This window comes from Herpailurus yagouaroundi, unplaced genomic scaffold (genome assembly GCF_014898765.1).
Source record: "Herpailurus yagouaroundi ecotype Mexico unplaced genomic scaffold, PumYag 203, whole genome shotgun sequence".
Lineage (NCBI taxonomy): Eukaryota > Metazoa > Chordata > Mammalia > Carnivora > Felidae > Herpailurus > Herpailurus yagouaroundi.
The window spans coordinates 27,543,412-27,568,160 of NW_024412434.1; the positions used below are offsets into that span (position 1 = coordinate 27,543,412).

The following is a 24,749-nucleotide window of genomic DNA, read 5'->3' on the forward strand; positions in this document are numbered from 1 at the left end:
TAAACAAAGAGATGAGGGCTCCATCAGAGGTGTGCACGATAGCACTTACCAACTTGACCGGGACCATGGAGGAGGAAGTGACGTTTGCAGGATTGGGTGGGGAGTCCGTGGAAGGCATTCCAGAAAAGAGAAGAGTCCATGCTAAGCAAGAGGGCAGGAATGACCAAGAGTGTTTAGGAAACCAGAAGTTGTTGAGTATGGGTGTGGGTGTGTGTGTGTGTGTGTGTGTGTGTGTGTGTGTTTGGGGGAAGCTGGAGGTAGGGAGTACAGTCCCCTCCCACCATATGCTATTGCGGTCAGTATTTACCCAACAGTCGCGATAGAGATGAATGATGGGAGAGAAACCTCAGGAGTCAGCTTTTCCATTCTTGTTGCTGCTGTTGTTGTTGTAGCTACACTTTTAAGTTCATTGATTAATCCTGAAGAGGTAGTACATTTATGGTGCTCAAAAGCAAAAAAAAAAAAAAAAAAAAAAAAAAATGAATTAAACGTGAAAACAGAATCTCTCCCTTCCTTGTGCTAGATTCTGTCCTGTTCCCCGTTTTCTCACCATTCTGCCTTCCTCAAACACTTCTCTTCATTGTTTGTCCTTCCTGGGATTCCTTCGTGCAAATTCCTTTCAGCAGTTAGGTATCTTACCTTCTTCCTTTCTTACACTAAAGACAGTGTATCCTATACTACACATTCAGTACATACCACACTTGCTTTTTTTCTTAATTATATAATATGTTCAGTATCTATATCAGTACCTAGAAAGCTTCTTCATTCTTTCCTGTAGGTTGATAGTACCACGTTATATTTAGCCAGACTCCTCCTGTTAATGAACTTCTGGATTGTTTCCAGACTCCGGGCATTGAAAACAATTCTGTAATGAATAACTGTGTATCTACATCCTTTTGTATGTGAGCAGGTTTATTTTTATGATAAACTGCTCAAAATGGGTTCGATGGGTCAAAGCGTAGATGAATATGCAGATTTGTGAGAGATTAGATTTTTCTTTGGCTTTCAACTCTGGGGCATATCACACACATCTGTAGAGCTTTCTGCACATACAGACTGGGCTCGTTGTCACTTGGCCAGCTGAATCCTAGGTGGGGAGTCACTAACACTGACGTCTCTAAAAAGTACTTGTATTCATTCACCTACTCAATTTATAGTACCAATAGTGGGAGCAAGCATGGGTGACTGAAATCGGAATATCTTTATAACTTCTAGGGATATGGTACAATGTTTTGGGGGTGTATGGACAGGTTTTGCAATGGCATGTCCCCCCCCCACCCCCCCCCCCAACACCCCAAACACCTTCCTAAGATTCTGGTTTACCATTCTTCTCACCCGACAGGATACATACCTCCCCGGGGGACATGCTCATTTCACTCTCCCACCCCCAGGGCCCACAGTGAGACACTGTCATTGATGGGAATAACAAAGACCTTGAGAGCACAAGACAGTTCTTTAAAAAAAAATTTAGCTTTATGAAAAAGGTGGACTGCAATGCCTTCTTTTTTCCCCTGTTGCAAGGAGCTGGAGAAAACATTGTCATGAGCCACTGATCAGCGGATTTGTACTTGGGGATCACTGAACACTCCTTTTCCACCATTCAGCTCAAGAAAACTCTACAAGTCATTCCCCAAACTTGAACCTTTCTGTCCTGTGTCTTGCTTGTATTGTCATTTTCCTGACATCAAAGCCTTTCCCACTCTTGTATCCTCTCCTTTCTCTGTCTCCTTAATCTCCCTCTTCTCCAGCTGACTTCCAAAACCTGATTCACGCCAATAACTTCCACGTCCTTCGTGAAGCTTTCTCTAATTCCCCTCTTCCACAGCTGTGTCTCACCCTCGTCTACATTACCATCTCACGATTTGAGCTCAGATGATGTCGTTTGTTAGTGCCACCTTCGTATCCAAACAGTCAGTTCCTCCAGGTGATGGACCATGTCTGCAACTTCTGTTGTATCGCACACAGCTAGCACGGGGAGCATGATGACAGATATGCCTTCTTTCACGCATCCGTCGGACGAACTGCGTGTCTGCCGTATTCCAGAGCATGTGCCAGGATATAAAAATGAGCACGAGCCGATCCTTGGCCAACACAGAGTCAGATCTGTGTGCGGGTACTTAGAATCTGATGTGATACACTTTGTGAATAGTTGGTAATTTCAGCAAGTTGTCAGAAGAAATCAGAAAATGTGCATTCTCTGTTTCCACTTCCGTAAGTCTTCTCCCTGGACCGCACCCAGTGGTTGGTGAAATAGGTAAAAAGTGGGTGCAACTAGACTCCCAGGATATCCTGAGCTCCTGAAAGTATGGAGCCAGGGTTGAAGGGACTCCATTTCCTCCCCAGTCCTTTTAATTAAGGGGAAAAAAAGGCCAAGGTTATAAGAAACTGTAGCAATTATGCAAACTTGTCAGGGGTCCAAGAGAAACACAAGGCCATATAAATAGATAAAAAGGTGAGACCAAGGAGAGGAGAAATGGCTGGCCCAGATTAGAACAGTGGCCTCACAGATACTCAGAAGGGAGCATGGGGTATGGGAGGGACCGAAGAGGGAGCCCAGGGGACTTGGGGAGGGCCCGATTCTCACAGAAGCTGGGTAGAGGAACCTGGGGCTTCAGGGCACAGATTCAGGGAGAGGAAGAGACGACAACTTGCCATTTCCTCTTCAGGCACTGCCGTGACAGGCTTAGCCACGGCTGCAGGCCCATCGGTTGGCAGTCTGGTGGGAGACCAGGATAAAGCCCCTAACTCTATGAGTCTGGCGCTAAAATTGTGGAAGCCTTGGCCCATCCTTCGGTTATTTGGGGAGCCATTTCCTAGCAAGAGCTGGCACACGGGAACTCTCTGACCCAGCGGGTCCTTCTCTCCGAAGCTCTTGCTGCTGAACCCCACACTAAATTCTGTCAATGAATGTCTGGGACCTTGCCAGAGATTTCTCTCTAACTGGAGTGAGGTCCCGGGCAAGCCCGGTGAGGTGTCTTGAAAGAAAAATGAGCAGTGGGTTAAGATGTCCTTTAGGGTCTTCTGAGGTTTAGCTGTGAGCTCTGAGGTTCTAAGAGCTCAGGAGTCTCAAACTGGAAGACCAGCTCCCCTGGAGGTGAAATGAGAAACATGACCTCAAAAGACAAATGTGGGGGGTCGCACTTCAGCCCCTTTTTGGGGGGGCAGTTAATTTTTTCATCCTTCTTTATAAGGCCAATATAAATCATGACCGATGTTTGTGAACAGTTTTGGAAAACTTTCACTGGGTCTTATTTTTATTACACCGACATAGTTTTCAAAGAGCAACCCGGTGGGCCTGGGTGCCTCAATCAGTTGAGCATACGACTTCGGCTCAGGTCACGATCTCACAGTTTGTGAGTTCGAGCCCCGCGTCGGGCTCTGTGCTGACAGCTTGGAGCCTGGAGCCTGCTTCGGATTCTGTGTCTCCCTGTCTCTCTTTGCCCTTCTCCCACTCACATGCTGTCTTTCTCTCTCTCAAAATAAACATTAAAAAAAATGTAAAGAGCGACCCTATTCAGTCATGCAGATGCTCAGAAGTCACGAAGAAGCCTGGGCTATTACGGTATTGCAGATACTAGGAATTTCTGAAAGTTCCCCAAGTCGTGTAGCTGGGTAGTGGCTACGTTGGGATGCTAGCCCAGCCTTCTTTCCTGCACAGCCAGCTGGGGCTCCCACCCCGCAGCCTCCCATCTCCTAATGTCCTTCATCGAATGTTCACCAAGTGCTAACCATGTATTTAGCCCGGTGCTAGAAGTTGTGGGAGATGCTTTTCCCCCAGGAATTTCTGATCCAGCTGGCAGAGCTGTCCTTGAACTAAGCATGACCATGCAGCAGAACCAGGGCCTGCAGGACAACAGGAGAGTCCCACAAGATGAAGAAAGTAAAAGTCATTTTTCTTGACATTGGACCTTTGCAGAGACCAGTCGGGACAAATGTGGAGAAGATGGAGAGGGGATAAAGGAAGGGGAAGACAAAGATGTGGTCCCAGTTCTGTCGGAGGATCGAAATAATAGTAGCTATTGTCCCCTTTCAAAAAATGCGGCTCTCAAATTTTGGAAACAGCCTAAATGCCCATCAACTGATGAGTGGACAAAGAAACTGTGGTTTATATACACAATGGAATACTACGTGGCAATGAGAAAGAATGAAATCTGGTCTTTTGTAGCAACGTGGATGGAACTGCAGAGTGTGATGCTAAGTGAAATAAGTCCTACAGAGAAAGACAGATCCCATATGGTTTCACTCTTATGTGGATCCTGAGAAACTTAACAGAAGACCATGGGGGAGGGGAAGGGAACAAAAAAGTTAGGGAGAGAGCCAAACCATAAGAGACTCTTCAAAACTGAGAACACACTGAGGGTTGATGGGGGGTGGGAGGGCGGGGAGGGTGGGTGATGGGTATTGAGGAGGGCACCTGTTGGCATGAGCACTGGGTGTTGTATGGACACCAATTCAACAATAAATTTCATATTAAAAAAAATTTTAAAAAAACGCGGCTCTGTCCCAATTCAACTTCAGTTTATATAGTAGGTATTTTTCTTCTGGGAGGGGAGTGGGGAATAGGCAAGCTTTGATTCCAGAAGATCCGGGACTGTCCTCCTTAGTTAGACACGAGGGGAGGGTGTGCACATAATTTGTATGCTGCGAGGTTTCCGAGTCAGCCTGGGTACAGGGTACATTGGCAACCTCACTGGTAGATTGTGTTAAAGAACTAAAAATAAAAATGCTTTGACCCTTCTTCAGAGTTCTTGTTTACTAGTGGTTTTGCTGTAAAACCTTGCTGGGCCAGCTGCTGTTGCTTCTTGTTGGTTGCGTGTATTTTACTGCACCAGTGGTTAGGCTTAGAAATGAGTAGCTGCTAATGCCAATGATTTTCCTTTGTTTTACAATGGCAACACGTTTTTTTCCCTTCTCCTAATGTCTTTGTTGAGCAAAGAGCATTGCAATAAGAGTAGATAAAGTAGGGGTGCCTGGGTGGCTCAGTCGGTTGGGTGACTGACTTTGGCTCAGGTCATGATCTCACAGTCTGTGAGTTCAAGCCCTGCATCGGGCTCTGTGCTGACAGCTCAGAGCCTGGAGCCTGCTTCAGATTCTGTGTCTCCCTCTCTCTCTGACCCTCCCCTGTTCATTCTCTGTCTCAAAAATAAATAAACATAAAAAAAATTAAAAAAAAAAGAGTAGGTAAAGTATTTTAAGAAGAGGTATCACCATAAACTAACCACCCATTCTTTTCATTTTTCATGTTTTTTTCCCTAGTTCTTATGTGTATGAATCCGTATTTTTACCTAATTATAACCATACTGTTGAGTTTTTCCTTTAGATTATACTGTAAACCTTTTTTGTTTGTTTGTTTGTTTGTTTGCTTTTTTCCTGTTTCCACAGACTTTGTGATTACTATTTACTGGCTGTATAAGATTCCACAGGATGGATGTTCCATTATTTGAGTTAGCCATTTCCCAGCTCTTAGCCACTGAGGTTGTTGCCAGCCTCTCAGTATCATTCAGCTCATGGACTTGGATGCAGTCCTTAACAGAGACAGAGAAAACGTCTTGGAAGTGATTGTCTTTTGAAAGTTGAAATAAACGAGCAGCTCTAGCTACAGTGTGTGTTTACCAGATAAAAACTTGGTGCCCAGGCTATCAAGCCTGCGTGTGGGTGGTTGACAGGTAATTCTTCCTAGGGCGGAACGGAATTATCACCAATAGTTTGTCACTGACATATACAATGATACTGATTTTCATGATTGATAACCAAAAATTTAGAGAGACTCTACACAGGGCCAGTTCTGGCCTCTCCTTTTCTGCCCCCTTATGTCAGAACTGCATAAAAGAGGACAACATTGCTAGTACTCTCTGCATCAGACGACTAATTAGCGTCCCTTAATTTGACTTTTATGCATCAGTGCAGGATGCCAAGGGGCATATGCCATTCTCTGGGCAGAAGTCAGAAGGTCTCCTGTTGGCTTCATGCTAGCAGGGAGGGAGTGGTTGTGGCTATAGAGCAGGGGAGGGAGTATATTTAACAGATGGGGGGTATTGGTATATAGAGCAGGGGGTGGGGGGGGGGCGGGGGGCAGTATGCTGAGGGCCAGGCTAGCTACTCCCGTATCCTCCTGCGACAGGAATTTTAGCTAGTCCAGGAAGAAGCATTTCACACCTTGCTGGAGAGAAACATTTGGGGATGGGGTGGCAGGTGTCATAAGCCCTGAAGGTGGCGGCAGAAGGCGACTGAGGGAGACGGGGCGAGGAGGGCGGAGCTGAAGGGCGGGCCGCGGAGGGGACCGGGGGGCGAGCTGGCTCGCGGTGAGGCTGGCCTGCGGGGGCCTCCTCCCTGGGGCGGTGGAGACCCGCCTGGGACCGGGATCGACGCGGGGCGGGCCGGGGGCGGGGCGCGTGGGGGGCGGGGCCCGGAGGGGGCGCGGAGGCGGGGCCGAGCGCCTCTGCAGCCGCCGAGCCCGGGAGCGGTCCCTTGAGCGCGTCCCGCCTGGTCCCTGCCGCCGCGCCTTAGCCCCCGCCATGCTCCTGCTGCTGGGGCTGTGCTTGGGGCTGCCGCTCTGCGCGGGGTCGCTGGGAGAGGCCTGGCCCCGGGATGACACTTCGGAGCAAGTAAGTAGAGGTGGGAGGACCTAGGGATGGCTCCGGGCGCGGGCTGCCGTCCCTTCCCACCGGCTTCTCGTGGCGCGTGGCTGTTGGACAGACGCCCTCGGATGGGTCCTGGACGCGAGGAAGGGAGGGATCACCTCCACCTCCTGTCACATCGTAGCCCCTTCTGCTCTCCGTTCCCCAGTCTTCTCCTGCGCTTCCCCCTCTATTGGTCACTCTTGGCGATCGCCCGGAGGGTGAACTTCCTGCAGAATTGTGTCTGGGACTTGAAAGTCCTGCACAACCAGATCTTGGCTCCCGTAGAAATCTGCGCGGATTTCTCCTAGTTTGTTGCGTGATGTTCATTGTTGAGAGAGAGCCCCCAGTTACTTGCAAAGTTTCTTCCTCAAGATGCATGTAGGGGGTAGTGTGTTAACTACCGTTGTTCCTAATTGTTCAGGGAAAAAGCACAATCTAGGAGAAATTCCAAACTCCCAGAACCCTCCACTTTCCCCATCTGAAAGCCAGGGTAACACGTTTCCTATCAGGTTCCTATCAGTGGGTTAGCCGTTTAAAGGTGGCCTGACAGGGAGGACCAGAACCCAAGGCTCACTTCCCCTAGTTAATATTCTGTGCGTCTGCCAGGAGTTCGTGTTTCAAAAGGCCTAACCTCACAGGTGGTTAAGTCCTACATGTATGAACGCTCAATGCCATGTCTGAGGAACAGCAAAGCCTATTGAAAAACATACGACGAACTGAGACAGATATCAGCCTGAAGACCTCATGGGGGAAGTGGCTGTGCCCCAGTTAAAGCAGGCAGTGCTTACCTGCATCTCTGGGTGCTGTTCACACACGCCTCATTTAAATTATTTTAAAATTGTGTAACTTAAAGCGTGTTTCACACGATGGGAACAGGAGATAAGTAGGCTTACTTGTCCTTTTCCTTTTCCAGCACTGTGGTTTGAAGAGCAGATCTGGAAGGTGGTTACTCTCTGGTTGAGTCTGCACGTGGATGTGATTTCTGCAAAATAAACTAGGCGATCCTTCTCTTGTAGGCTTGTCAGGCAGGAGGAGGAACCAGTAAAAATTCCAGGAGGGGGAGAGGTGGAGTGGGGAAAGCGCAGGCTTTGGATCCAGAAAAGAAAATCTGGCCTTCACTTAGCCCTTTACAGTTGTGTGGCCTGGACAGGCTGTGTAATCTTTCTGGGCCTTGCTTTCTGCTTGGTCGCAGCAGAGAATACACCTCCTCTCGAGCATGCTTGTAAGGATTCAGCGGCTAGTTTGTGCAAAGGATCTGGTATGCAGTGAGCACTCAATAAATGGTAGACGTGTTAGCAAAGTGGTTAAGGGCACGGGCTTGGTGTCAGGCTGCCTGGGTTTGATTCCTGGTCCTGTCACTTGCCGGCTCTGTGATCCTGGGCAAGTCACTGGGGGCTTCAACTTCCAATTCTTTAAAATGTGGGCACTACTGGGGTGTAACAGATTGCACAGTGAATACGGCTCAAGTGCCTGGCCTGGTGTCCGCATTTACATTAGCTCCTGCTGCTGGGCTTGGACGGCTGAAGCGCAGAGGGAAGGAATTTGGGGTAAAGAGCTTGAAACTTTTGTTGGGGGGGGTGGAGGGAGGAAAGTGTGGGAGAAACTGAAACAAGGATTATATTTATGAGTTAGGAGGAGGGATGGAAGTGCCAGCATCTGCCAGAGCAAGTGGGCTTAGCACTCTAGACTTTTCCTGCACGGAGTGACATGGCTTTGGCCCATTTTAGGGATTCTTGCTGCCTCAAACCACAGCACTGTTTATTCATCTTGAAAATGACTAACTCAGACAGAAACTGCAGGATACGAAGTTCTATGAAAGTTTGCCATTTTACCTTTTTATCTCTATTAAAAGGTGTGTGTGTGTGTGTGTGTGTGTGTGTGTGTGTGTGTGATGTGGGATTTAAGAACACAGGCTCCATGGGGCGCCTGGGTGGCGCAGTCGGTTAAGCGTCCGACTTCAGCCAGGTCACGATCTCGCACTCCGTGAGTTCGAGCCCCGCGTCGGGCTCTGGGCTGATGGCTCAGAGCCTGGAGCCTGTTTCCGATTCTGTGTCTCCCTCTCTCTCTGCCCCTCCCCGTTCATGCTCTGTCTCTCTCTGTCCCAAAAAAATAAATAAACGTTAAAAAAAAAAAAAAAAAAGAACACAGGCTCCAGAGCCAGATTTCCTGGGTCCAAATCCTGGCTCTGCACGTACTGGAGAGTTACTTACTGCCTGTCTGGGAGTCTCTATTTACCCATCTCCATCTGGAGAGTGAGAATGATGAAATTACTTAATTAAAAGGAGTTTGGGGGCGCCTGGGTGGCGCAGTCGGTTGAGCGTCCGACATCAGCCAGGTCACGATCTTGCGGTCAGTGAGTTCGAGCCCTGCGTCGGGCTCTGGGCTGATGGCTCGGAGCCTGGAGCCTGTTTCCGATTCTGTGTCTCCCTCTCTCTCTGCCCCTCCCCCGTTCATGCTCTGTCCCTCTCTGTCCCAAAAATAAATAAACGTTGAAAAAAAAAATTTAAAAGGAGTTTGAAGATTGAAAGAATTAACATACTTAAAACAACAGCACGTGGGCGTGTAGTTGGTGCTTATTCTCCATAATTATGGTCTTCAAAGTTACATACAAACTTAATTGTTAAATGTAAATGAATATGTGAATTTTATGTAAATTTCAACTTACATGAACATGACCCCTTGGCTCCCATTGCAACTGCTACTTGTTAATTACCTTCATTTGTCGATATCACTAATGACGCCTTAAATTCAAGCTCCTTTCTCCCCTGGGGCCCTCTGCCCCATTTGTTACCCATAGCGGGGGAGGGCTATCAGCAGTGGTCTTCATCCGCTGGTGTGCAAATAGAGCTCAGGAGCTCATTAACTACGCAGACTCCTGAGCCCCCACTCCCATCCATTTAGATCCATTAGGTTTGGGGTGGGGCTCCGGGGATCCTGTTATAGATGATCCGTGGACCACACTTAGAATAATACGGCTTTAGAAGAACCTTCCAGGAAATTAATGTTAAAAAGGAAGTCTCTTGTATAAAGTCAGCCAGTTACAGATGTATCTGTTTCCCAAGTTTCAAACTGATATGGCTTCTTTAAATCAGGATAGGCCTGTATTCCTCTTATTACAAAAGCAGTTTTTCATGTACAAAATAATGAAAGCGACTAATTATTGCATGTTCAGAATGTCCCAGAGAGTTTGCTAGTGGCTCTGTGTAAAAATAAGAAGCAGTAAAGGATATGGGTAAGAGCACTCCGAGCCAGACTGCCTGGGTTCAAATGTGCATTCCCAGCACTAACTGGCTGTGTGTACTTGGGCAAGTGACTTAACCTCTCTGGATCTCAGTTTCATCATCTGCCAAATAGGATCATTACTCTCATCTGCAATTAAAGTTTTACATTTTTAGAGGCAAATAAAGTTTACATAATTGGCAGGGCCCTCTTAAAGAAAAAGTATATCAAATTATGACCACCAAATTAGGTGCTAAAGTGAACATTTATTTAGGATGATAAATCACAACAAATGCCTCATTTTTATAGGCTGCCAAACGCTGCGGTGTCTCCTATTAAGACTGTACAAGCGAGAGGTTCTGAAGCTTACGTTTTACTAGCCTCTAAGTAATAGTAAAATAATAAACCCGCTTCTGCTCTTATGATTATTGTGAGGATTAAGTGGGTTAATCCAGGCAAAGTGCATGCATTCAGTAAGCACTAAAGTAAAATGAGCCACTTTTATTGTCTTTGGACGGCCTGGTTGAATCTCTGACTTACCACCGCAAGGAAAGTCTCCGTGTGCGTACTTTCCAGGAGAACCATGGGAATCCGCCCAGAGGAAGTGACATACCCAAGTGATACGTGCAGAGCCCGGGGTAGAACCCAGGTGTGCTGAGTGCCAAAGCCAGGCTTTCAAGGGCTCCTCCAAAGGCAAAGCCACTTTCATATTTATAACCTAATAGAATTTGTTTCAATGTGATTTTTATTTGTGGCTCCTGGAATAGGGATGGTGTTGAGTATAGGCTTGTGGTGACCACATCGAGTGTGGGGATGCTCTGATCCCCCGAATTGAGAATTTCTGGGAGTGTTAATTTTTTATAATCTGTCGCTAGCAACCAAACCTTTGCGTTCAGAAACACAAATCAAGAATCGAGACCACAAATTTTTTTGTTCTTGTTTTTGTACTTAACTCTTTAACAAGTAAAGTCCATAAAAGATTTTGTGAGCTCCAGGCCACTCTGTACCGTCTCCTTTATGTGCACGGGTGTGATTGGAGAATTGGAGTCGTCAGGCTGAACCGGAAGGAGGTTATTGTGGGAGAGAGTCCAGAGATTTACTCGCTCCCGAACCAGCCATCTCTCGTTTCCTTGAGTGGGAGGGGGAGGGAGGATAGGGATGTATAGAGAACCGGGTCATTTTCCTAACCAGCACTCTTCCCAAACCTTGGATGCTCCACAGAAAGCGATCTGGCCTCCCGTGTTTTCAGGGTTTGGTTCGGAGACCCCAGCAAGTTCTCTGTTGCTAACGAGGGACTGGCTCCATTTAAGAAGGTGGGGCGGTGGGTGGAGACCTGAGCTTTTTGTGGGGGGGGGGGGGCCTCCTGAATCCCCTCCTTATTTTCCTAGAGGCAAAGTCCATTTCCCTTGTTTTTCACAGGTGAAGAAAAGAAACAGTGACTTGCCTAAGGCCAGTGGCCGGTTTTGTTTTGTTTTTTTTAAACCTACCTGGAAATGGTTTGGAGTTGTAACCCCAAACTAACGTTTCTTCTTCCACGGCTGAGATTCTAGGCATCCTGAATTGCAAATAGCCGAGCAGCCTGTAGCAACATTACTCCGAAGGAGTAAAACTTCTGTGTGAGTCATTCAGAGTTACCTACACGAATTGTTCTCAGCCCAGGTGACAGATGGTGACTCCAGTGCCTTTCCAACCCGTAGGCCTACGTTTTGTTTCAGGCCCTGTAACAGATCTCTGAGGCACTGACTTCTGAGTTCCTGGATCTTGGTTTCAGGATTGCAGACATCCTCAGGGGACGCGGGCCACCTGGTAGGTCGGTTCCTAGCACAGAGCCCTGTAGGAACTCACGACTTCAGTCCCTTGGTGGCGGTGTGGCTGAAGTTAGCCCAAATGTAGTGTCCTTTGGATCTGTTATGGGATCTGGGGTCACAGACCCAGTGATAGAGCTCAAATGGAAGAGTAGAGGGAATGAACTCTGTCTTCACGTCTCTCTTCAGTCATCCTGGGTCATTAAAGCATCCATGCCAAGAGGGAATGTCTGTGTCCTACATATTCTGAGTGTCTTTCACCCTGGTTAGAATTGGGTTTTGCGTTTTCCTCTCCTCCCATGCTCTTCCCATTTATGGACTTCTTGGAATGCTCTAAGGGCATTTCTCTTCTCTTCTAATCGTGATCCAACACTGTGATAAATCTTGGGGATCAAATACAGTCCTTAGTCAAATTGTGAACATTTAAGCCGTGCCTGCCATCTTACTAGAGCTAGACTAACTGATGACGTAGATGGGGGATCCTAGACTCCAGAGCCGTGACTGTTAGTACTATATTCTTTGCACAAAGGAACTCTTCACCTACCCCCACCTCCTGGTAGTGAGTGCTGCTTGGTCCATACATATTGGAGAGGCAGTGGTGGATCTCTGAAGCTGTTTCTCAGCATAGTTCCTGTTGAACCTGATTCTCCGTCCATTTCTCCTGTCCTTTCATTCCCTCCCCAAACCCCTACCTGGCTGGTTCAACCGTACCTCCATCGTAAAGCTTCTCATCGTTACTTGCAGCCTAGCAAACTCGACTTTTTTCCGTTTCCTTTGTAACTTACAAAAACGACCCTGTCTGTTAAGTTGTCGTGAGCACAGTTCTTTCTTTCAAGTTATATGGTATGGTCCTCGATGGCAAGGATCCTGGCTAATGTTTCTCAGTAAATATTGTGGCCTGGAAATCTTCTGTTCTGATGCTTGAGAAGGAAGCTCAGCTCCGTAGGAGCAAAGAATCTTTTTGGAGCTCTCTGGCATGTCTATGATTTGGAGCCCCAAGCTCTTGAGATTACTGTTCGTGGCAGCCCTTGACAGTGAGCTGGAGTCAGTTACATATCTGTTCTTGAACCCCACTCCCAGGGAAGCACTTGAACAATAAGAGGGATCAGGAATCCCTAGGTAAAAACAATGCTGATGACATTGGTGTGATTTCCAGAGCCGATCCTAGTTGGCACCAGGAGTCTGTCTGTACCGGGAAGTTTTGATTCTGGTTCAATCTCGTTTAAACTTGGACTGAAGTGTTGCCATAGCGATCCCCTGAGACATAAGATAGTCATCTCAAAAATGAAAAACCAACTTCTCTTGTTCTCCTTAAAGCTTGTTTATTTTCTTGGAGAACTTATTTTACAAAGGAGGGAACTTCAAAGAAAATACTTTAGATCAATCACAGATCATAATACCTGGGAGGGGCTGGGCTTTCCCTCTGGCCGGTGCTATGTTAAGCGGTCCCCAGCCTATTCCACAGTTTGAGGAAGGGAAAGACCTGAGATGAACCTGCAGAACTGGTGGAGACCTTGCCCAGAAAGCTTCCCTTGGAGAGTGGCTCAGACATCACCCCTCATTGTAGAAAGAGAAATCAGTATCATCCTACTAATTCTTTGGTTCTCATTTGGAGTCAGGGTGGTGGGTGTCAACCTAAATCCTGTGGTATTTCTTCTGTTCCATGCTCTGTAGAGTAGGAGGCTCTATAATGGCTTATAATGATAATTTATAATAGCATATATATATATATATATACACACATATATATATTTTTGTTTTTTTCAGGGGGAGATCAGGAGAGGATAGGGATTAAAACAGTTACTGTTATGACTTTAGTTTCCTAAATGGAAATATCTTTATTGCTTTTTTTTTTTTTCCTGTTTCGGAAGTAAAACGTGAATTTGTCAAAATGGGAGATAATACGGGGAAGTATAAAGAAAAAGAGTTTAGCCACCCACAGGTAACAGCCATTACATTTCAGTATACATTCTACACATACAAACACATGACTTACACACGAGATCATGTTAGATGTGATGTTTTGTTACCAGATTTAATCACTTAAAACGCATCATGGATTTATTAATCAGGATAGGCTAGGTCACTCTGTGGTGACGATGTCTTAAAAATCTCAGTGTCTTAGATACCAAACACTTATTCCTTGCTTGTATAGCTCGTCTGTCCTGGGTTGGTGGGAGCCACTGGGAACTTGGGCTCGATGGAGCCGCTACCATTTCCAACACTGCTGTTTACTGTACCAGAAAGAAAAAGCAGTTCTGTAGGATGGTCCACTGTAATTAAATCACTTAACCCAGAAGTGACAAATGTTACTTACATTCATAACTTCTTGGCAATAGCTCGTCACATGGCCCTGTCTCCCCACAGGGACCGAGGAAACGCAGTACTTCTGCAGATAAAGATTCAGTAAAATGAACATTTATTGATGTATGGATACACATCATTATTTTCTGTAGCTGTATTCTAATTGATCTGTGTATCATAATATACTTAACCAGACCTCTTTTTAAGACTATTTTAGGCTATTTCTAATTATTAGCAATTGTTTTAAAAGTTGCAAAGAATTTTCTTATTTTTTTTCTGTTATTTGTTTTCTCTCATGGGACTTTTCTGTTAAGTAGGGTTTCTAAATCAAAAAACATGCCTACTGGTGTGAATGTAAACATGTTGCAGACACTTTGGAAAACAGTTTGGCAATTTCTTAAAAAGTCAAACTTAAATTTACCGTATGGCCCAGGCACTCCCCTCCTGGCTATCTATGTCCAACACAAAGACTTGCGTGTGAATGTTTATGTAAATTTAGCATTATTCACAATAGCCAAAAAGTGGAAATAACCTGAATGTCTATCACCTGGCGAACAGATACTCAAAATGTGGTCTATCCATACAAAGGAATATTATCTGGACACAAAAAGGAATAAAGTACTAATAAATGCTACAACAGGGATGGCCTCGGGGCACCTGGGTGGCTTAGTCGATTGGGCGTCCAGCTTCGACTCAGGTCATGATCTCTCGTGAGTTCGAGCCCATGTCGGGCTCTGTGTTGACAGCTCAGAGCCTGGAGCCTGCTTTGGATTCTGTGTCTCCCTGTCTGCCCCTCCCCGACTTGTACTCTGTGTGTCTCTCCCTCTCTCTCTTTCAAAAATAAATAAAACATTAAAACAATTAAAAGAAAACAGGGATGACCTTGAAAAGATGACGCTAAGTGAAAAAAGCCAGTCATAAAAGACTGTGTATCGTATGAGTCCATTCCTGTGAAACGTCCAGAATGGGCAAGCCCACAGGGACCAAGTAGATTAGTGGTTGGGAGGTGACAGCTAAGGGGTGCAGGGTTTCTTTTTGACATAATAAAAATGTTCTAAATTGATGGTGGTGATGGATGTACAACTCTGAATATACTAAAAAAAAAAAAAAAAAAACTAAACCATGCACTTTAAGTGAATGAGTTATATTTGTAAATTACACATTGTAGAGCTGTTAAAAAAAAGATACTCATAAAGTCTAGGCATAGTTTTCAAGCTTTTGATCTACATTATCAAACTGTCCTCTAGAAAGGATGATTTATTACTCACAGCAGTTGTCGTTAACACTTTATTTAAGCAGTGATTTGCTATGAATGATGTTCCACAAGCAGCTAATAAGACTTTTAAATTAGTCCAGAGTGGCTGATTAATTAATACAATTTTTAATGAGGATTTTATCACCTTCTCATGCCCCTCTTCCACATGTGAGAAAGTATGGTTAAACCAGAAAAAATACAGTAAGAAAATTCAAGGTAAATTCGGTTTTGCTTGCAGAGTTTCCTCAAGTTTTGAGTTGAATAATTGAGCCCATCAGAGTAGAACTGAATACATTTACTCATTGTAATAGACAAAAAGAGCTTTATTTTCAAGCCAGGAATACAGTGAAACAGAGCACAGACATTCTGATGAATTCTTTCTTTTTATCATTTCATACTTATTGTTGTAACAGATAGAAGAACTCTCAGGTGAGGAGGTAGTGACATCATGGGTCAAGCAGTCAACCAGGACTCTGGGGGATGAATTCTAGTTCTGGCCTGGCAGTGACTTAATTAAGGGTCCAATCTTAATTTCAGGGTGAGTAATTAATTAATTTTCAATCTGCTTTTCAGGATGCATAATCCCTTCTGTAGGTTTGGATCGGTTTTAACCCCCCTCAGGTAATTCATTTCAGAATGGCCTCACAAGCCTATTTCATGGCTTTTTTCTTCTTACAGGTTGGATTCACGGGACCGAGGCAGGTCAGACTGTTGCAGAGGCTGGTACGTATACTCATGGTGCATCTTCGATGTCCGTCCCCTCCTGTTCTGTGTGTTTTGAACCAGGCCCTGGCTCTGCTGGCAGCTTTTCCAAAGCTTGTAAAGTTGCGTGTAGAAGAATCCTGACATGAAACAGCATAGCTTTTACAAGCCTTTCTGCAAGTGAACTTTTCTTTCCGGAAAGAGACCTGATTATTTCAGTAGGGCTCTGAGGACAAAGTTTGGGGTTTCAGAGCCTTTAAAAAAAAGAAACAAAACTTAAATTAACCTACACATTTAATGGCTTTCTTAGACAAGAAATAAAGGCTTTGTTGTGAAGTAAACAACTAAAGCCAAGAAGTCACATTTGTAGGTGGCAGCTTCCCGTGATGCAGCTGAGCACGGCTCTCGGCGCATGTTGGGGCTCTCAGGTTGGAATTTGGGCACGTGATCAGGAACCCTAAGAGCTTACTTGACCCAGACTCGGTTCTTCCTTACCACTGCGGGTGCAGGGCCATATTGGGATGTGGGGACACACCTCCCGGCTCTGGGATGTGGATTCTGCAACAGGTCCTCAGTGGGTAGGCATCTATCCAGGGCCTCTCTACACTTTGGTGCTGTGTGAGTCAGTTCTAGCTTTAGCACGACCGCCGTCACAATCATTCCCATCTTTGCCGGACTGGGGCGTTGTGTTCTTGTTATTCTTTGCTTGGCTTCCTCCCCCTTCCTTCTCCTGATCCTCCCAAGTTTATTAATCTCGTAGTCATTCTTTCATGTTTGTCTCCATGTTCGCGTGATTATAGACAGATAGACGATGAACATAAACATTGTTTATCCAGAATTGTGAGGAGTCTGGATTTTCCCCGGTTTACAAGCCAAGGAGTTAGTTTGGTGCCATTGCATGGATGCCGGCAGAGTACAGGAGACTCCCGGGTCAGAGACAGAGGGTGATCGTTGCTCACAGAGTAGCGGTGTTGTGACAGTCAGAGTCTGTACCGTTCCCGGGCGCAGTTCCCATATGGTCACACGGAGAGGGCCTGACGACACCTACACATGGGAGGAACTCTGCGCTTGGGGAACCGGACTCTCTTATGAGGACTAAACCTGCCTGATCTTTGTCCCTCGAGGGGCACGTTCTCTTTATTGTTCTAGATCTTAATCCAGCTTCCCCTTTGCTCTGGGGGAGATACCAACTCCCTCTTCCAAATCTGTTCACTGTCCAAACATCCTTGAAAAGATGGTTCAAAACAAAGGTAGCTAGTGCCCCTAGTTGAAAAATGTGCAGAAATAGCAGAGGCTCATGGAAAATAGTCTCCTAGCGAGACCTGTACACATATTCATTCATTCATGCACACATCCATGCATACGTTCATTCCAACTAAGAGGGTAAGCGTTTTTTTGAATGCTTACTGTCTACCCTGCACCACTGTAGACACTGGGAATACAGCAATGAACAAGACAGACAGAGGCCCCTGTCTTTCACAGAGCTTGAATTCTAAGGTGGGGTAGAGATAGACAAAAAAAAGACAAAGTGAATAAATAAATGACAAGTGTATGAGCAATGGAGATGATGACAGGTGCCACTGAGAAAAAGAACGCGCCAGAGAAGATGGGGGAAACATAGACATTTGCAGATAGGAGATTTCTGATCATTGCTTTCAAATAGTGGGATCATATGATGATGGCTAATGGTGACCGAGGGCTAACCGTGTGCCTCCACGTGTCATAACTCAGTCGCTCTTGTCCCGTTCTTTGAGACATTACAGATGACGAAGCAGAGACTCAGAGGGACTGAGTAACTCACCCAAGACCCACGCATTTGGGGAGGTGGGGCAGAGCCGGGATTTGAGGCCCATGTCTGGCATCTGTGTGTGCTCTTACCGAACACAGCACCCCGCCTTCTCAACTACGTCTCTTTTTTTCCATTTCTTACTCTTCTCAATCCACAGTATTTCGCTTGGCCTAACCGTATCCATTCTTTTCGATGGTGAAAAATATTCCATGTCGTGGGCACACCGTAACTTACGAAGCATTCTGCTATGGATGAGCTTTAGATTTCTCTCCAGTTTTTTGTCCTTGGAAAAAAATGCTGTAAAAAACTTTTTCTTTATTCTGTTATGTGGGTGCTTTTTATTCTATGGCTAGATTTTCAATAGGAGGATTGTTGGATCAAAGTGCATGGGCATTTTACATATGGGTGGATGTCGCTGGACTGCTTTCGAATACTCGTGCCCTTAGTACTGTCTGTATGAATTGCATTTCTATCTGCATCGATCAGCACACACATTTCTGCCAGCAGATGTGTGTTACTTTTTGACTTGTCAGTCTCTTAGATATACACTGTTTGTCTCATTGTTCCTTTAGCATTTGCGTGACTACTTGTGAATGTAGACTTTTTTCTGTACATTTATTGGCCATTTAGAGTGGTTCTTTTGTGAAGTGGGGGTGTGTGTGTCTTGTACCTCTTTCTGTTGTGTTTTTTATCCCCTAGTCGTTGGTATGATGGAGATCTTTCTATGCCAGAGCTTCTCTGTCTTCTGAATTGGAAGAATTCCCCCCTAAATGCGTCGTTTGTCGATTAACTTTGTTTATGCTGTGCTTTCCGTACAGAAGTTTTCAGTCTGTTAGTAAAAACTAAGTTTATCTTTTTTTAAAATAGCCGAGTTTTCATCCTTGGTTTCCAAGGTTTTCTTGACCCTTAAACTTAGAATATTTATGTAATCACTTGGATTTTCTTAAAAATCTCTTAAGAATTTTAAAAGTCTTAATTTCACATGCATCATGCCTGTTCAAAATGAACGTTGTTTATACCTCCAGCTGGTCCCCGAATGATCTTTCCAGCGGCCGACTTGATCCCTCACTCTCTTTTGCAGATGTGTTTGGTGACTCCACATTGTCTATAGGATAAACTCCAAAGACATGTAAGGCCCTGTGTGATCTGGCTGTGGCCTGCCTCTTTGGCCTCAGTTTACCCCATGCGTCTTCTGTTTTATGCTCCAGCCATACCACACTAATCTGAAGGTCTGTGAATGTTCCCTGACCAATGAATAGAGTGTGGGTGGCAACAGCTGCTGTTCTCCCATCACTGCCAGCTCCCGAATCACAAGGATTTGCTTGATTTTCTTCGGAATTAATTAGCTACCCTTTTTATGACTCCCTCTGGCAACACATACGCAGAGAAAAATGATGCTTTAAGAAGCAGGGGTATCTTTGTGCCCGCAGATCCGTGGCCCCTAACAGACACTGGCCTGCTCTTCACTGCCATCATTTAACCTCCCAGGGGCAGGACCGTGGCTTGGCATCTTCAGATTTGTAGTTGGGGTTTGTTTTAAGCAGATGTGGTGAGAGGACGCGGAGACCTGGAAGTGGTCACCACGAAGGAAGGAGTTTATGCTCCCAGATCCCTAGGAACGGGAGGCCCCGTGATGGTCTCTAGCTGTCTGGTACCTGGCCCTGGGGTGACCTGGGGTAAAGGGCAATATCGGCTTGGCGTGCGAAAGCCTGATGAAGGAGGTGGCTGGGTGCGGGCTCTGGGCTGGCTGCTCGTGTATCGAAGGTAGGCTCACACAAGGGGAGTTTGCTGTCTCTAGGAATTAGCTTGCCCTGGGAGGGACTTTCTCTCCAGGAGCAAGGTCCCAAATGCCAGAGCATCAGGAAGATAGAAAATACAGTCCGTGCACAGGGAGCATGGTCCTGGGGGTTGTTAACGTCACTAAGGGTTAGTTAGGTGTGCGTCTGTCTCCTAGAAAGGAGAGACGTGAAGGGTCAGTACCAATCTGTGGACCCAGAGTTGGCCAGCTGCCCAGCACCAGCCTTCTCCTTTACAAAGTGAGGGGGGGCCGAGTTGCATGACTTCTGAGGTTCTCTGCCATCTCCAGAATCGTTTCTCCTAACGGTCACTGGAGAACCGTTAGACCAGAATAAAACAACAAAAGGTTAATCTGGGAAGAGTCCTGGTGCTGGAAGATGCCGTCACAAACACTGCACCGTTACATTTCCAGATGGCATCTTGGGTAATTCAGGACATCCTCTGGGTGGCTTGATTTTAAGTGGCCCACATGAGTCACACACAAGACTTTGGTCCCTCGAGCAGCTCATTAAGACCCTCCCTGCCTCAAACTGCTTTTCCAGTAGTTTAGCCTTTGTAAGAAAAATAGTGAAGCTGTTTTGTCACAGGAAGACTTGGATTTTGCCTCCTATTTTCCAGTTCACGTCCCCAGATAAAATAATGAGTTAAATATCAATATGGAAAACACGGTGGGTTTTTAGGAACCGTGCACTGGGAAGAACTGAAGCAACGGTTTCACATCCTTCCTTTCCGGACACATTTTCATGAAGCTCTGCCGTTCCGAGTTCCGCCCTTGGCCTTGGGCTCTCCTTTCCTGACCGTCCAGGATTCTCCTCACACTGTGCCCCCCTTGCTAATTAAACCGCTCTGTTCTTTGTTCCAGGAACGAGCTAAGGTTCATTCCTGCTTCCGTGTCTTTTGTGTTTTCAGAACGTTCCTTTTGTTCTCTGTCACCACATGCCAACTCTACGTCTATTTTAAAACCTTTTCTTGGGGCGCCTGGGTGGCGCAGTCGGTTAAGCGTCCGACTTCAGCCAGGTCACGATCTCGCGGTCCGTGAGTTCGAGCCCCGCGTCGGGCTCTGGGCTGATGGCTCAGAGCCTGGAGCCTGTTTCCGATTCTGTGTCTCCCTCTCTCTCTGCCCCTCGCCCGTTCATGCTGTCTCTCTCTGTCCCAAAAATAAACGTTGAAAAAAAAAATTAAAAAAAAAAACAAAAAAAAAACCTTTTCTTACTTTTACAGATCTCCCTGATTGTTCTTTCTTCTGAACTCTAGTAGGTCTTCCAGCCAATGAGTGAAATGTATGTCTCTACGTATCTCCCTATGTTTCTTTATGTTTTTTGCACTTTCTTCCCAATGGGATCATAAGTGCCCTGAGAGAAGGAACCATGTGTAATAGACCTTCTCGGTCCTTCATGGAATTTAATCTATGGTAGTGATTAACAAATTCTAGTTAGTTACCATTTCTTTTTTTTGCGGGGGGGGGGGGAATATATATTTTTCTTTAATTATCAAGATTCAAAAATTCAGTTTCACAAATGTTTTTGAGTTTTACTTTATGCTGAGAGCTGTGGGGAAGAAAACGCAAGCACGAGGACGAAGTCACGGTTCCTGTTCTGCACGTGTGTCCTGTCTAGTTGGGACAGGGGAAGGCGTGAGCAGCCTGGGGGCGGGGGTAGGCCTGCACATAACAGGTTCCCGTACGTTGTAGACGGAGGGTGCTGTCCGGTGGGGCAAGGGCCACGAGGCATAACAGTGGGGGCCTCTGTGGGAAAGTAGTAACTGGGCAGAAGCAGTAAAACTAAAATAGCTTCTTGAAACTTTTCTCAATCTGTCTCTTGGGCCCGTAAACTATGCCTCCTATTTCTGATGTAATAGTGTGGAAAATTTCTACCACATCCATAATCTTAATTTGAGGCAAAACAGAAATACCATAATAGTTAGGCTTTGTGTTTTGTGAGGTGTCTTCCAATGTCACATTTTCAGTTTCATGAAATGATAATTGACACTACGAATAAGGACAAATCAGCATGACAAATAGTCTCCGGTGTACCAAGTGAAGAAAATTTTAAATTCTTTTCAGAACAGTGCTGGGCAAGGATTGTCCGCGGAGGAGCCGGACTTCACGCAGAAAGGCCCGCAGCTCATCTGTAACCTTTGTTTCCCTAAGCTGCACACTTCCTAAGTTCTTTTCCCAACTACGACTCTACTTTGACGTGCAAGAGTTAAGCGGCGGGTTGCTAGCGTTTGGAAAATGCCGGAATGTGAAAGCAGTGCAGAACGGATTCGACTCAATGTTCCGTCTCAAGTGTTTACCCCGTAACGGACGGTGAGGGGAGGTTCCCAGGTCACTTTTGAATCAGCTGCAAAAACTGGTATTTAGTACGTGTCTGGAGTGCTGGGTTGCAGTGGCCATCTGAGGGTGGTGGCTGCGGAAAGCCCCGAATGGCCGGGCTCCTCTAGGTCCTTTCGCGAAAGAAGCGGGATCGGAAGCCAGGGGCTCCCGGCTCCCGCGCTGGATTGATGGCCTCCTCCCCGTGTGACTCGAGGCAAGGAACCCGTTTTGGCCTACGTTGGTCAGGCGAGGGGGCTGGACTCTTACTCTTTATATTTTGTGTTTATAATTTATACGGTGACTTTCTCCAGTAGGGTTTCAGGGTGTTTCTTTTTTTTTTTTTTTTTTAATTTTTTAATGTTTATTTATTATTGAGAGACAGAGAGACACAGAGCGTGAGGAGAGGAGGGGCAGAGAGAGGGGGAGACACAGAATCTGAAATAGGCTCCAGGCTCTGAGCTGTCAGCACAGAGCCTGACGTGGGGCTCGAACCCACAAACTGCGAGATCATACCCGAGCTGAAGTCAGTCGCCCAACCAACTGAGCCACCCAGGTGCCCCTCAGGGGTGTTTCTAATAGGCACAAGTTCACAAAAGAAAACAAAAAAATGCGTAGCGATCAGGTGCTCAGCTTCTATTGCTGCGTAAAGATCTTCCCCAAACCCAGTGGCTTAAAGCAGCAATCACTCTGTCGTACTGTTTGTGGGGCAGGGACTGAGGCAGAGCTCAGCCTGATGATTGTGTTGGCCACGCGATGTCAATGGCGGCCGCTCAGCTGGCAGGTGGGCCGAGCCGGAAGGTTTGTGTCCTCGGCCTCTGGGCCCCTGGGCAGCAGTTGGCCTTGGCTGCTCCTGTCACCTGCAGTGGTCACGCCCGGCCTTTCCGGCGTGACGGGCTCCGTCCGACCTGGTGACTCAGGGCCTCGAGGAGAGTTCTGGAACGCCTGCATCCAAGCGGCGAGGCTTCTCTGTGGCCTGGCCTCAGAGTCCCAGAACATCGCTTCTGGTGTGTGTTCTGTAAGTGAAACAAGCCACTAAGACCCAGAATCAAAAGATAAATGAATTAAAACGCACCTCTCCATGGCAAGAAAAGCCAAGAATTTGGGCCATCAGGAAATCTTTAACATTTTGTTGTTACTGTATTAAAATACACATCACGTAAAATTTAACTTCTAAACCGTTATAAAGTGGACGGTGCGGCGGTATGAGGTATATTCACGCATCATACAGCTCCACCGTCCATTTTCAGAACTCTTTTCATTTTGCAGAACCGAAACTCTGTACCCTTCGCATAAAACTCCCCGTTCCCCCTCCTCCCAGCCCCTGGAAACTGCCTTCCTCCTTTCTGTCTCTGTGACTTTGGTGGCTGCACGTAATTCATACAAGCGAACCACACAAGATTCGTCCTTCTGCGGCTGATTTATTTCACTTAGCATAGTGCTGTCAAAATTAATCTGTGTTGTAGCGTATGGCAGGATTTCCTTCCTTTTTTTTTGAGTAATACGCCATTGTGTGCATAAAGCACATTTTGTTTCTCTCTCCGTCGGCCAGTGCACACTTGGGTAACTTCCACACGTTGGCTGTTGTGAAAAATGGCGCTCTCAACATAGGTGTACAAGTTGTGGCCATTTTTAATCTAGTAGAACAGAGGAGACTAGCGAGCAAAACAGGCTTGGAATAAGAACACTTCTAGTAAAAACACAGCGAACGTGGCTACTCAGGGCCAGTGTCCGTGAGTCAGTAGGCGTGGGGAGCCGGGACTATGGGATTTGGGTCTGATCTAAAGCCACAGCCACTGTTAGTCACGGTCATGGGGGAATGTACATCCAGAGTTGCCCCAGCGTCTGTTCCAAGAGATGTGAGAGTTCTGGATTTGTATGTGAACTTTCCAGTTTTTAAATTTTTTTTTTTAAGTTTATTCATTTTTGAGAGAGACAGAGCGTGAGCAGGGGAGGGGCAGGGAGAGAGAGGGAGACACGGAACCTGAAGCAGGCTCCAGGCTCTGAGCTGTCAGCACAGAGTCCGACAGGGGGCTTGAACTCAGGAACAGCAAGATCATGACCTGAGCCAAAGTTGGACGCTCAACCCACTGAGCCACCCAGGCGCCCCTAATTTTTAAATGTTGTCACCTACATGAAAAATTTTAAAAGATTGTGCAAGTCAGGTAAAAGTGTGGTCTGTATAATTTAAGATTTCTTCCTAAAACACACCAATCAGTAAAGGTATGTAAATGACTGATATCAGGGCTTTACCTGTTTTAAATAGTGCAGACCAGGGGCGCCTGGGTGGCTCATTTGGTTAAGCATCCGACTTCGGCTCAGGTCATGATCTCGCAGTCTGTGAGTTCGAGCCCCACGTCGGGCTCTGTGCTGACGGCTCAGAGCCTGGAGCCTGTTTCAGATTCTGTGTCTCCCTCTTTCTCTCTCCTCCCCCGCTCATGCTCTGTCTTTCTCTTCTCAAAAATAAATAAATGTTAAGCAATTTTTTTTAAATAGTGCAGACCAGGCATCAGCAAACTTTTACTTAAAGGAGTAGGTAAGAGGTACTTCAGGCTTTGTAAGTAAGGCTGTAGCGTGTCACAGATATGTGACTGCGTAACTGCTCTACACTGTAGCATGAAAATAACTCCAGACGGTATGCAGATGAATGGATGTAAAAGAATTTATGTTCAAATAAGACTTTATGTACAAAACCCCTGTGGCCTGCCTGCCTGCCATAGTTTGCTGACCCCTGGTATTGATGAATCAGAGCATGAGCATTTCAAACAATCATGAAAAATAATTATAAAGGGTTGATGGATAAAATAGGGGCTGGATAATTAAAATGTAGTGCATCTCGGGGTGCCTGAGTGGCGCAGGCAGTTAAGCGTTCAACCCTTGATTTTGGCTCAGGTTGTGATCTCATGATTCGTGAGATTGAGCCCTGCATCAGGCTCTGCGCTGACAG

The 24,749-nt window shown here is 46.1% G+C and overlaps 1 protein-coding gene across 1 annotated transcript in view; it reads left to right on the plus strand.

Moving 5' to 3' along the window:
* The first annotated feature begins 6,429 nt into the window (after positions 1-6,429).
* Positions 6,430-24,749, plus strand: part of ITIH5 (inter-alpha-trypsin inhibitor heavy chain 5) — an 81,576-nt gene continuing 63,256 nt past the window's right edge. Inside the window, exons 1-2 of the mRNA XM_040451495.1 lie at positions 6,430-6,605; positions 15,882-15,926. Coding sequence (XP_040307429.1) covers positions 6,516-6,605; positions 15,882-15,926 — 135 coding nt within the window. The 5' untranslated portion in view covers positions 6,430-6,515. The remainder of the gene's footprint in view (positions 6,606-15,881; positions 15,927-24,749) is intronic.